Source organism: Crinia signifera, chromosome 12, assembly GCF_055691185.1.
Source record: "Crinia signifera chromosome 12, ASM5569118v1, whole genome shotgun sequence".
NCBI classification, from domain to species: Eukaryota; Metazoa; Chordata; class Amphibia; order Anura; family Myobatrachidae; genus Crinia; species Crinia signifera.
This window is the reverse complement of record NC_139228.1, coordinates 62306273-62318462: the sequence shown is the minus strand read 5'-3', so window position 1 is coordinate 62318462 and position 12190 is coordinate 62306273. Positions and strand designations below refer to the sequence as shown.

At 47.1% G+C, this 12190-nt stretch overlaps 1 protein-coding gene across 2 annotated transcripts in view; it reads right to left on the bottom strand.

Annotated features, from left to right (window-relative positions):
• The window catches only part of SLC24A4 (solute carrier family 24 member 4), a 127709-nt gene that overhangs the window by 4431 nt on the left and 111088 nt on the right, over positions 1-12190 (bottom strand). For both annotated transcript variants that reach the window (XM_083165849.1, XM_083165850.1), the window contains exons 11-15: positions 11446-11618; positions 6466-6619; positions 5077-5243; positions 3888-4002; positions 2277-2389 (exon numbers count right to left, since the gene is read on the bottom strand). In XM_083165849.1, the coding sequence (XP_083021975.1) occupies positions 2277-2389; positions 3888-4002; positions 5077-5243; positions 6466-6619; positions 11446-11618 (722 nt within the window). The remainder of the gene's footprint in view (positions 1-2276; positions 2390-3887; positions 4003-5076; positions 5244-6465; positions 6620-11445; positions 11619-12190) is intronic.

The following is a 12190-nucleotide window of genomic DNA, read 5'->3' as shown; positions in this document are numbered from 1 at the left end:
AGTGGGACCCCCGTCCATACCACACCCCAGTGCCTCCTACCTCCACCAGTGGGACCGCCTTCTATACTACATCCCAGTGCCTACTACCTCCACCAGTGGGACACCTGTCTATACCACATCCCAGTGCCTCCTACCTCCACCAGTGGGGCACCCATCTATTCCACATCCCAGTGCCTCCTACCTCCACCAGTGGGACACCTGTCTATATCACATAACAGTGCCTCCTACCTCCACTAGTGGGTCACCTGTCTATATCACATCCCAGTGCCTCCTACCTCCACCAGTGGGACACTCATCTATACCTCATCCCAGTGACCCCTACCTACACCAGTGGGACACCCGTCTATACCACATCCCAGTGCCTCCTGCCTCCACCAGTGGGACCCCATCTATACCACATCCCAGTGCCTCCTACCTCAACCAGTGGGACCCCAGTCTATACCACATCCCAGTGCCTCCTACCTCTACCAGTGGGACACCTGTCTATACCACATCCCAGTGCCTCCTACCTCCACCAGTGGGACCCCCGTCTATACCACATCCCAGTGCCTCCTACCTCCCCCAGTGCATCTATACCACATCCCAGTGCCTCCTACCTCTACCAGTGGGACCCCCGTCTATACCACATCCCAGTGCCTCCTACCTCCACCAGTGGGACACCTGTCTATATCACATCCCAGTGCCTCCTACCTCCCCCAGTGCATCTATACCACATCCCAGTGCCTCCTACCTCCACCAGTGGGACCCCCGTCTATACCACATCCCAGTGCATCCTACCTCCCCCAGTGCATCTATACCACATCCCAGTGCCTCCTACCTCTACCAGTGGGACCACCGTCTATACCACATCCCAGTGCATCCTACCTCCCCCAGTGCATCTATACCACCTCCCAGTGATCGGAGACTTTCTTTGAAAACAAACAAGGTAAAACTGCTGAACTTTAGCACGGAGCCAACTATTGTTTAGAACTTTATCCACGTTCTAAGATCAGCAGATTCCTGTAACACGAGTGCAGCCGTTTAACGTTTCTTTAATGCGAGAGATGAAGGCGGAATACTGCCTGCAGGGATAAGAAGGACCCTTTAGGGCCTACAGATAAGTGAATAATTCTGGCCGACATCAAAGCCTGGAGACTGCATTTCATTCTCTGATGCAACATTTCCGTGGACATCTAACTTTAGCATCTGCCTGAGATGTTCCATGCTCAGAATTTGACCTCATAACCCCATGGGGATTTCTACAAACCCTTTGCTACAATTTGGCACTTTTTTTTTTTTTTTGCCAAATACTCAGCTGAAGCTGCATCTCCAAATTCCCCACATTTCATATAATGAAATATATTTCTGCAGGTTTGTCAAAGGTTTTCAGATTTCCTGTGTGTCTGACAGTAAGCGGCACATTTACTAAAGCTTCTAAAGCACGAAAACCAATCAGATTCTATCAGTTGTCTATTGATCCTAGAAAATGATAGACAGAATAGAGCATTAGGCCGACACCACGAGGTCGACATGACTGAAGGTTGATATGCAAGAAAGTTGACATGTGGGAAAGTCTACATGGGTTATGTAGACAGGGTCATTAGGTCGACACAAGCATTAGGTTAACATGGGGAAGGTCAACAGTCAAAAGGTCGACATGGTTTTTTTCAGTGTTTTTTGAGCTGACATGTGCCGGTGGGGGAATAAAATGACCTTCCTGAATGTTGACCTTCAGTCATGTCGACCTTCATGCATGTTGACCTAGTGGTGTCGACCTAATGCTTGTTGACCTAGTTGGTGTCTATCCAATGATCCATACCCCAAATCCATACCTCCCAACATTAGTGGAAGTGGAAGAGGGTCACTTGCGCAAAACCAGGGGCCACGCCCCCCATTTTTGCTGTTGTGGGGCGCAGGGCCAGCGCTGTCAGAGCATGGGGCGTTCGGGGGTGGACACCCGGCATTTCATGGGCGTGCCCACAAAAACTTTAGAGGCACCTATAGAAATGCTGGGCAGGTCCCTACAGAAGCAGGAGTTCCTCGGCCTGCTCGGGGCGGGTGGACATGATGTCACATGACGTCAGCACCCGCCCTGGATTCGTAGAAAACCGCGCAGCAGAAAAGTTAGTCCTGGCTTATCTACCTGCTGTGAACAGAGTGGAAATCAATCGATGGTGAGCACCATCGAATGTTTTCTCCTTTGTGCAGACGCTTGCGAGTGGAAGAAGTTTGATGGGACCATGTAGTGATGGCACAAGTGGCTTTTGTTAGTGCCAACATTAACTAACACAACTCACCGAGGAGCCAGAATGAATAACCATGGTTTGGAGCCCCCAGGGAAGCCCAAGTCCAACGAGGATGTCGAAGACGTTACTCCCTATAGTGTTAGATACAGCCATGTCCCCAAGACCTGCAAAAAAAAGGTGCAATGATCTGTAAACAGCACATGTATACGAGTAATAGTGCCTGTATCCACTGTATTGGGGAGGGAATCAGATATATATAGACTGTAAGCTTCTCACCCCCTCTATGGCCTGCTAATGAGTGGGCAGGTGGTAGCGTTGCCCATAGTAACCAATCAGATACTACTACTTATTTATATAGTACCTTCTAGAAGATAATAGATAGAATCTGATTGGTTGCTATGGGCAACATTCCCATCTTAGTAAATGTATATCTTCTACAGAAGTAGGAATAAGTCTCCCTCTCATGGGGGTAATTCAGACCCGATTGCAATGCTGGGAATTCGCACAGTGGCCGATCATCGATAGATTGCGCATGCGTACGTCCCATAGTAAGCATGCGTGAGGCCATCCTGCAACTTTTTCTATACGCTTGCCGTTTCCTAGGTGATAGACAGGAAGTAGGTGTCTGGGGTTGGAAACCGGCCGTTTAGTGGGAGTGATAACAAAAACACAGGCGTGCCTAGGAAAATGCTGGGAGTGTCGGGGAAAATGCAGGCATGCCCAAGTGTTTTAGAGTAGGGTGTGTGACGTAAAATATTACAATAGTCTTCTGGGAATGCCTTCCAGAAGTGAATCATTATATTTGAAAATATTATATTCAAGACAGGCTTGTGGGGCGCGTACCAATAACATTGTCAATATGATATACTGGAAATGTTAGTAAAAAGTGTAATGTATAAACACTCCCCGTATCAAAAAAGTGTTAATCCCACTGAAGAACCCCCAGTGCACATTATACTACACTGTATTGTCCCCAGTGCACTTTATACCACACTGTAGTGCCCCCAGTACCCATTATACCTCACTCTAGTGCCCCCAATTCACATTATACCAGACTGTAGTGCCCACAATGCACATTATACCATAGTGTAGTGCCCCCAGTACACATTATACAACACTGTAGTGCCTTCAGTGCAAAATATACCTCACTGTTGTGCCCCAAGTACACATTTTACCACACTGTAGTGCCCCAGTGCACATTATACCTCACTGTAGTGCCCCAAATACACATTATACCTCACTGTAGTGCCCCCAGTACACATTATACCACACTGTAGTGCCACCAGTACACATTATACCTCACTGTAGTGCCCCTGTATACATTATACAACACTGCAGTGCCACCAGTACACATGATGCCACTAGAATCCCCAGCTGAAATATACCAGTTTCCCACCATGATTGATGATGGTGATGGAGCTATATGTGGGGGCACGGGGGTGACTGCCAACGGCTGCCCTTTTGTTAATACAACATGGATTATATTATTAAATAACAATCTGCTCCATGCAGTAGAAAAAGAGAAACCAGCAATTCTGTGGGAGCTGTAGGTAAGTGAGAGAGAAAATAAAGACACAAAAGTCAGGAAAGTCCAGCAGAGAAAAAATGCACAATGGAAAAGAATGTAGACAGATAAGATGCAAAAGGGGGAGGTTTCCGTACCTTGTCTCGCTACTATCAGGCTGGCCATACAGTCTGGGACGCTGGTGCCTGCCGCCAGAAACGTTATTCCCATTATTACATCAGGGATTCCTAAAGTATAGCCCATAACTGTCACCTGTGCCAAAAGAGAGGAGACTTTGTGACCGCAATAAAATAAAACACACAGGGCCTGCTTATTCAATATAAAGGAATGGTATCTAAAAAGCAGGTTCCAATTTGTTCTTCAACTTGACCATCTATATAATAAAATCAACTGCTGATAAAAAATGATGTCTTGAAGTATGAATGTAATGACAGTTGGTCTTATCTCTTACTCACTTATGTTACTACCAAGAGTCCCCAGCACATGGTGCGCATCAGGACAGCGGGCATTTGCCCTGGACCATCCCTAATTGCCCGTACACACTAGCCACATGTAATGGATGACAGAACAATATCTCATTTTGTCTTTCATGAAACTGCACCAGGTTGCATTTAAGATCTTCCGGTTGGCTGTTCTGGCTGAAAGACGTCACATGTATAAAAATCCTAATCCTCCGATCCTGGCGGGGATCAGGGAATCGGGCACATTTTTACATGCATAATATCCTCGATCCCCTGATGGATCACCAATCATCTTGGCCGTGGTTCGTTGCATCCGCTAGGCGGAACGGCGGTGCTGGTGGGTCTGGAGATTGGGCCTGCAGATTTATGGGCATTATCACATACCCAAGAATAATATTATCTACAACCAAATGGTTACAAGGGGTGAGAACTATAGGCCACGAACATGCCATGACAGTTATTCTGCCAGTCTCCCTAATAAACAATGGATTTAATGGGATTGGAACAGTTTCCATGGTAACAAGTCAGCCTCAGGCCTACAAAAGGCCATGCCCCAATCAGAAACCAGTCAAGTGAGTCCTCGCCCAACACAGTTACACATGTACATGGCCAAACTGAATGAGACCCGGAGGTTATCTTATAACCGTAATAATGGGGCAGATGTATTAAGCCTGGCGAAGAGATAAACTGGAGAAAAAGTGGAAGGAGATAATGCACCAGCCAATCAGCAGTGTTTGAAATATGACAGTTGGAAGTTGATTGGCTGGTGCGTTATCTCCACTTTATCTTCAATTTATCTCTGCGCCCGGCTTAATACATCTGCCCCATTATACCCGGATATGATGAGCTGTAACGTATTACTCACCATCCAGACCATGATGTAGGAGAAGATGGCTATCCAGACCGTGGACAGGATGAAGGTCAGCATGAAAAAGTTCTCCCAGCGCGGTTTAGCGCAATTGGGGATAGTAAAGTACAGGATACATATTAATGGCCAGGACATTGCCCACTTAAACCGGTTCACGTAACCACCTAAAGAGACAGCGAAACAACAGATTGTAAGTTCTGCGAGACAAACATGCTATCGTGATTGACGTTTGCAGATGAAAGAGTGCCAACTAACTGTGGTACGTGTGGACTGGAGCGTTTTTCTTATATAAGAGGTATTTGGAAAGGGATTCATACGGATGACTGGCGATCAGGATGCCAGCAGTCAATATACCAAGCTCGGCATCCCGAAGGTGGGAATCCAGACAGGGATCAGGTAAGCATACGTACTCTCCCCCTACTCCCTAACCCCCCCCCCCCTTCCTGGAGCCTGACCCCACCCCCTGCAGCCTAACCCTAACCCCACCCCCTGCAGCCTGACCCTTATCCCACCCCTGCAGCCTAACCCTAACCCCACCCCCTGCAACCTAACCCTAACCCCACGCCCCAACCTAATCCCCGCACCTGCTGCTTAACCATAACACCACCCCATCCCCTGCAGCCAACCCCTAACCCCACCCCCTGCAGCCTGAACCTAATCCCCACACCTGCTGCCTAACCGTAACCCCACCCCCTGCAGCCTAACTCTCCCTTCCTGCAGCCAAACCCTAACCCCACCCCCTGAAGCCTGATCCTAATACCTGCACCCGCTGCCTAACCTTAACCCAACCCTTGCAGCCTAACCCAACCCCCCCAACCCACTTTTTGGTGTCTTAATCCAACCCTCCCTCCCCTCAGCCTATCCCTAACCTACATCCCCGGCCTGACCCTAACCTGCCTCACACACTCCCCATACTGGGGTATGGTACAAAAGGTTGAAAGTCAAAAGGTCAAGGTTGACTTAAAAGGGTCAACATGTATAAGGTAGACATGTGAAAACATGCCGGGTTTTTTTTCGACACAATGCCCCAATTAGTTTACCGCTAGCTTGCCAATCGGCCAGATTACCATAACCAATCGTAGGCCACATGAATGGTAAAGTAAGATAGAGTTTGAAAAAAAATGCAAAAAAAATCCAAAACCTTGTGTCGGACACCTGTTGTGTCCACTATATCATGTCGACCATTTGAACCTACCAAACTATTGGCCATCTTTTAATATAATTCATGTGTTCATTAATAATCTCATGCTCTCTGTGTATTTATTTGTGTAGGCCTATATATATATATATATATATATATATATATATATATATATATATATATATATATGTATATGTACTGTCATGCCCTCTATTATGGTATTAGAGGTTACATCCAGGACTTACTGGGTACTGAGAATGGCACCATATAGTTGGATGAGTCGCTGGGATCCTGATACACGTTTTTGTCCCCATGTAGCATCCCGTTCTCCAGCAGCTCCTGCTTCCCATCCAGAGTCAGGGAACTGACCCCATTCGCAGACTGGAGGAGTCGCTGCCTCTGCAACAGAAGAAGAGGATTACACAGCCTGTCCACCTTTGCCAACTTCCCCCATATAGCAATGGCCCTTATTCTGGTTGACTCGCTCGGCCCCAAATTTGCACGGGGACCAATGTTTCGCGTATATGCAGCAGCATTTCTGCACATGTGTATTCGCTGGGTGCTTTGCGAGTGGGGGGTGGAGTGGGGCCATTAGCATATGTGAACTCCCAGCATTTCATGGGCGTTCCCATGAAAACGCTGGACATACACATGCTAATGTATCCATGACACACGTGCGGTGGGGGGGGGGGGGGGGGGGGAGACAGCTGGCATAACCACATGTCAACTGCCTGCCCAATCCCCTTCAGTTCTACACGCATATTTAAGGGTGGTCTGGACGCCTTCACCATCATTCGATGGTCGGCAACCATCAAAAGATAGGGGAGGTTCACACTGGCATGCAAATGGATGTTCATTTTAAACATCCGTTTGCAAGCCTTGCGAACGCATCCCGCGTGCGAATGGGTGGTGTGGGTTAACCATTCGCAAGGCAGTATAAGGGCCAATATGGGTGGTTACCCCCATGGAAGCCGCCATCATTACATAAGAGAGCCATAGGACCCTCAAACGACTGTTAGTACCCCAGCAGCCCAGGAGAGTTTCCCATCTATAATATATTGGCCAACATAAACAAACACCATGGATTGGATGCTGGTACAGTAGGCGTGAATCGTTGCTGTAGAGACGTCCAATCACAAGTGGCTGATTGCACCCTTGTTCTACACTAAGGTGCGGCATGCTATGTCAACATGCACGATGTTCTGGATATTAACATTTAAAAGACTGCATGTTCAGAATGTCAACAGATGATATATGTTGACATCTGCATTGCCAACACTAACACTATGTTGACATTTTCAGAGTTGACAATACTATTGTACTCTGCAACTAACTCTAACCTTAACCCCAATTGTAACCTCAGCCGAACTATAGCCAAACCCTAACACAATCTGCTGGTGTCAACATGTGTGAGTGTCGACATTCCCAATGTAGACATTTTTAAAATGTCAACATTATGTCAGTGACAGAAGTGTGGATGTCAGCAGGTTATCTGCTGACATTCCAAACATGCCGGCATTCTGAATAGCGACATCCACACTTGAATTCTTTGCAAGTTGGAAAATGCTCCCAAATGGTTGTGTCGGCAGATCTGAAAATATCTGTGTGTAAGCAGCTGACCGGATACATGATGTGACAGTAATGGTGGTCAGGGGTGATCTGCACTTTGGGCCCCAGTGAATCGGCTGTGGGTACCGATTTTTGGGGTCTGCTCAAGGGTATCGGTGAAAATACGCTGCTTAGCGAGCCAAACTGAATCAGGCAGGGTTATTAGGTGTGGTTGTTCTTGCTGCTGCCGTTCGGAGCCCTGTCCCCACAATGTCTTATTAGTGCAGTTACTACCCTGTTATTTCCTCATAATGCATCTTTGCCTGATTCAGTGTTCTACATGGATGGCCCAATTCAGACCTGCTTGCTGGACTGCAAGTGCTTGGAGCCCAGTGAACAGATAGCCGCCACCCCGCCGAACGCACGCCCCCCCCCCTCTCCCACACACACACATTCTTCCCTGCCCCTGTGCGCTACTGCGAATTCAAATTCACAGCCTGTCCAAACGGGTATGAATTGGCTCCGGAATACCTTCCAAATAACGAATCAAAGAAAAGAGAAGACAAACAATGACGCCTCTACTAAAACTCATCCCTACAAGCCGAGCTACTCGCTCCATCAGAGACACAAAGTAACAGGTTAGATGAACTCATCTCTTAATATTTACATTAGACAAATGCAAAGAAATCAATAAAAAAAGAGATACAACTCTCCAACAACAAAGGGAGTGATTAGAGGTGTGCGCAACAGGGATTATCATCAGGTCATGGAACGCATTTACTAGAGTGCAGCAAAGATCTCCCTAATGCTGGCTCACAGCGGCCAGGAGCCGGCTCCCTTTAAACAGTAGATTAAATTAATGTTTTAGTTGCTGAGAAACTATTTAAAAAAAACAAGCAAAATGTCAGGGCTCCTGCGCGGGGTAATTCCCTGCGCCTACACGTTTACGTATTACGGTGCAGCTCCGAGGGGGATATAGTCATTAGGTCCACATGCATTGTGTCAACCGTTGAATGTTAATAGGCCTTAAGTCGACATGGCTAAGGTTGGCAGGGTCAACACAAGCATTATGTCGACAATGGGAAGGTCGACAGTAAAAAGGTTGACATGAGTTTATCACATTTTTTGAGCCGACGTGTGCCGACAGGCGGTATTTCATGCCCTACCATCCAGGGCGGACAAAATATTTTTGCGCACATCTTAAGATTGCTGATCTTTCTAGTGTTTGGCCACCATAACTTTAGCATCTGCCTAACTGTGTTGACATTTGGGACAGAAAAATGTGAAAAACCTATTGTCGACCTAATGCTTGTGTTGTCCTTCCATCCCTGTCGACCTTAGCCATGTCGACCTATTTCAGGTGCATGTCGACCCAATGACCAATATCCCTTCGAGAGTGGTATAATACTGCAACATAGAACGCCTTGTACACACGGGACTCAGTCCCGGCGATTCTGGCTGAGCCCCGTATGTATCGGAGAGACGGCTAACTATATCCTACCAGCGCCGGGATCCGCGGCCAAATATACAGTGTAGCAGGAATATTCTCACCTGCACTGACTATATGGCCGGGCGATAGTGATGCTGAGGCCGCGCATCGCTATCGCCCGCTGTGTAACACAGGGCGATTCAGGCAAACCTACAAAGCAATTTTGATGATGTAGTCATAATCACCCCTTAAGCCACAGTTTTATTAAACAGGGGCTTATTCTGAGTCACGCGAAAAGCACACATCGCAGTGTCTATTGGCCGCCTCCGCCTGCGCATTTACGTGACTTTCCTTGTGTACATCAGTCTGGCCGAACATGCAAGGACTGAGCCACCCACTTTTTTTGTCACTGTGCACACTGTAACACCGTTTAGTGCCTCCTTATACTCCGCCATAGGTAGCTCTATGGCAGATGTAATCTCTCCCTCTAGCCATGGCGTCCTCTGTCTTGGATGGATATTTCTGCGTCATTTCTAGCCACCTCCCAGTCACGGTCTATCATTTTTTTTCAAAACATCTCTAACACCGTCTGTCTCCATGGCAACAGCACCTTTGCGTGTACACTCTCGGTAACATGCGCCGCAGGGGTCTTCCGAACGTTTTGAGCATTTGCAGCTGCAAACAATCGCTCAACCAACTAACTAGTGGGAGGAAAGCGGAGCACCTGGAGGCAGAGCCGGCCCTAGCCTAAATGATGCCCTAGGCAAGATTTTGGCTGGTGCCCCCTAGCACCGCCACTAGTTCCGCCTCTGACACTGCTCCCCTTTCCCAGCACCATCAACCCTCATCATAGCAGTCATCATTTTGGTGCTCCTACCTGCAATATTTTAAATAGAAACAGTGCACACATTTGGTGCGCAGCCCAAATAGGGGTGCGTTCTTGCTGGGAAGGGGCATGGCCACACAATTTTACCCCAAATTCAAATTATGCCACACAGTAGTGCAACTTTATTCACATTATATCATGTGAGAGTGTCCCTTATTCATGTTACATCACATTGTAGTACCACTTTACCTTATATACATTACTCATCAAATTATACCCTTAGAAAAAAATCCTGAGAAAATATTGTATTTTAACCACCTCCATGGCCACACTGCAACCCAGCACAAAGCAGTGTGTGCTGGGCAGAGGAGAAGAGCTGCAGCTGCTGCTGTCACTTAAGGGGAGGGGGCCCAGGGCCCCCACTGGGCCCTCCCATCAGGCTTTGGCCTGGGTAATTTGTACCCCCTACCCCTTTCTCTCGGCACCCCTGATAATACCACACAGTAATGCCCCTTACACATGACACACATTATTTATGTCCTTATAACCGTAATGCCCCTTACACATTATGCCAACCTTTATTAATGCCCTTCATACACATAATGACACACATAATGCCCCTTACACATATGTTTCACATTATTAATGCCCTTATACACATGACACACAAAATGCCCATTACACATGTCGCACATTATTAATGCCCTTATACACATGACACACATAATGCTTGTTACACATACTGTATGTCGCACATTATTAATGCATTTATACATGACACACATAATGCCCCTTACACATATGCCGAACACTATTGCACAACCAACCCACCCGGAGACAGCACTCGCACAGCCGCTAATACTGTTACCTCTGCCTCTGCTTGGATTCAGATGTTTCCGCATACATCTTGTCTCAATAGGCCATGCAGCTCCTGGCCCTTCTGCTAACGTTGGGTGCCTTTTTTGCTGAAAATTCGTCTTATTTGCATTGTTATGACCAGCACACATAAGGAGCTTCCGATGATTAAAATGATATGCGGCATGCCTATATTTTGTGTGCGACTGTGGCTGTACCTGCATACGGAATGCTATGTTACAGTGATTTCCATGAATACACTATTTCATATGCAGATACAGCCTCACTCACACAGAATATAGGCATGCTGCATATCATTTTAATCAGCAGAAGCTGCTGATGCCCCTAGGAATTCCAAATGCCCTAGGCAATTGCCAAGTGTGCCTATGCCTAAGGCCGGCCCTGCCTGGAGGAAACTATGTAAACCTGGAGAGAACATACAAACCCCACACATATGTACATAGCCTTATAGAGAATAAAACGCAGTATCTCATTGCTGTCAGAACATAACACAGTGAATAAGAATGTGAACCCAAATTCTATATGCAACAGGCCAAATCTCGATACCTCATTAATTATGAGCCTGCTGGCCATCCGTAGCCTGGTCCTTGGTGGAAACTTGTTGGTTATCATTATGCGCAGTCCGGCTTCAGGAAAGCGATACTTGGGAGGACTGGAACAAATGATCTCATCCACCATGACCACTGAATTTCTGCCATGATAGTGCTGGTCTGTCTTCACTATTCATAGGAACAGAAGCGTTACACTGATTACAAAGTCTGACACGGAACCACAGGCAAATCAGCACAGCATATACAACTCCCATTATCCTTAGATTACAGCCAGTTGAGAGTTGTAGTTGGATGAGAACTGATGCACTAGGAATACACAACAATACCGCACTTTTGGTAGACTTTTTACTAAATTCATTGCTTTTTTCCCCACCTTCTGTGCTTTTCAGCCTTGTATTTATAACAAACATTTTTTTGTTTTACCTGAAGACAACTTTGGGGGTGATTCAACACCGCTCGCTAGGCAGCTGTCATTTGCTGCTTAGCGAGCAGCTTAAAGCCGAAGGCCGAATCTCCTCGGTGACATGCGAGGGGATGTATGCGAACACTTGCATGCAGCTGAAAGGAGAGATAAATCATTCGATGGTCGCAGAACATCGAATGATTTAGCTCCCCTTCGGAAATAAAAGTCAGACTGAACTGACTTATTTCCTTCGGTTTCTGCCGAAGAGGGGCGGGGCGCTGATGTCACGTGACGTCAGCCGTCAGCACTCGGCAGGCATTAGCCCACCCGCGTTCCC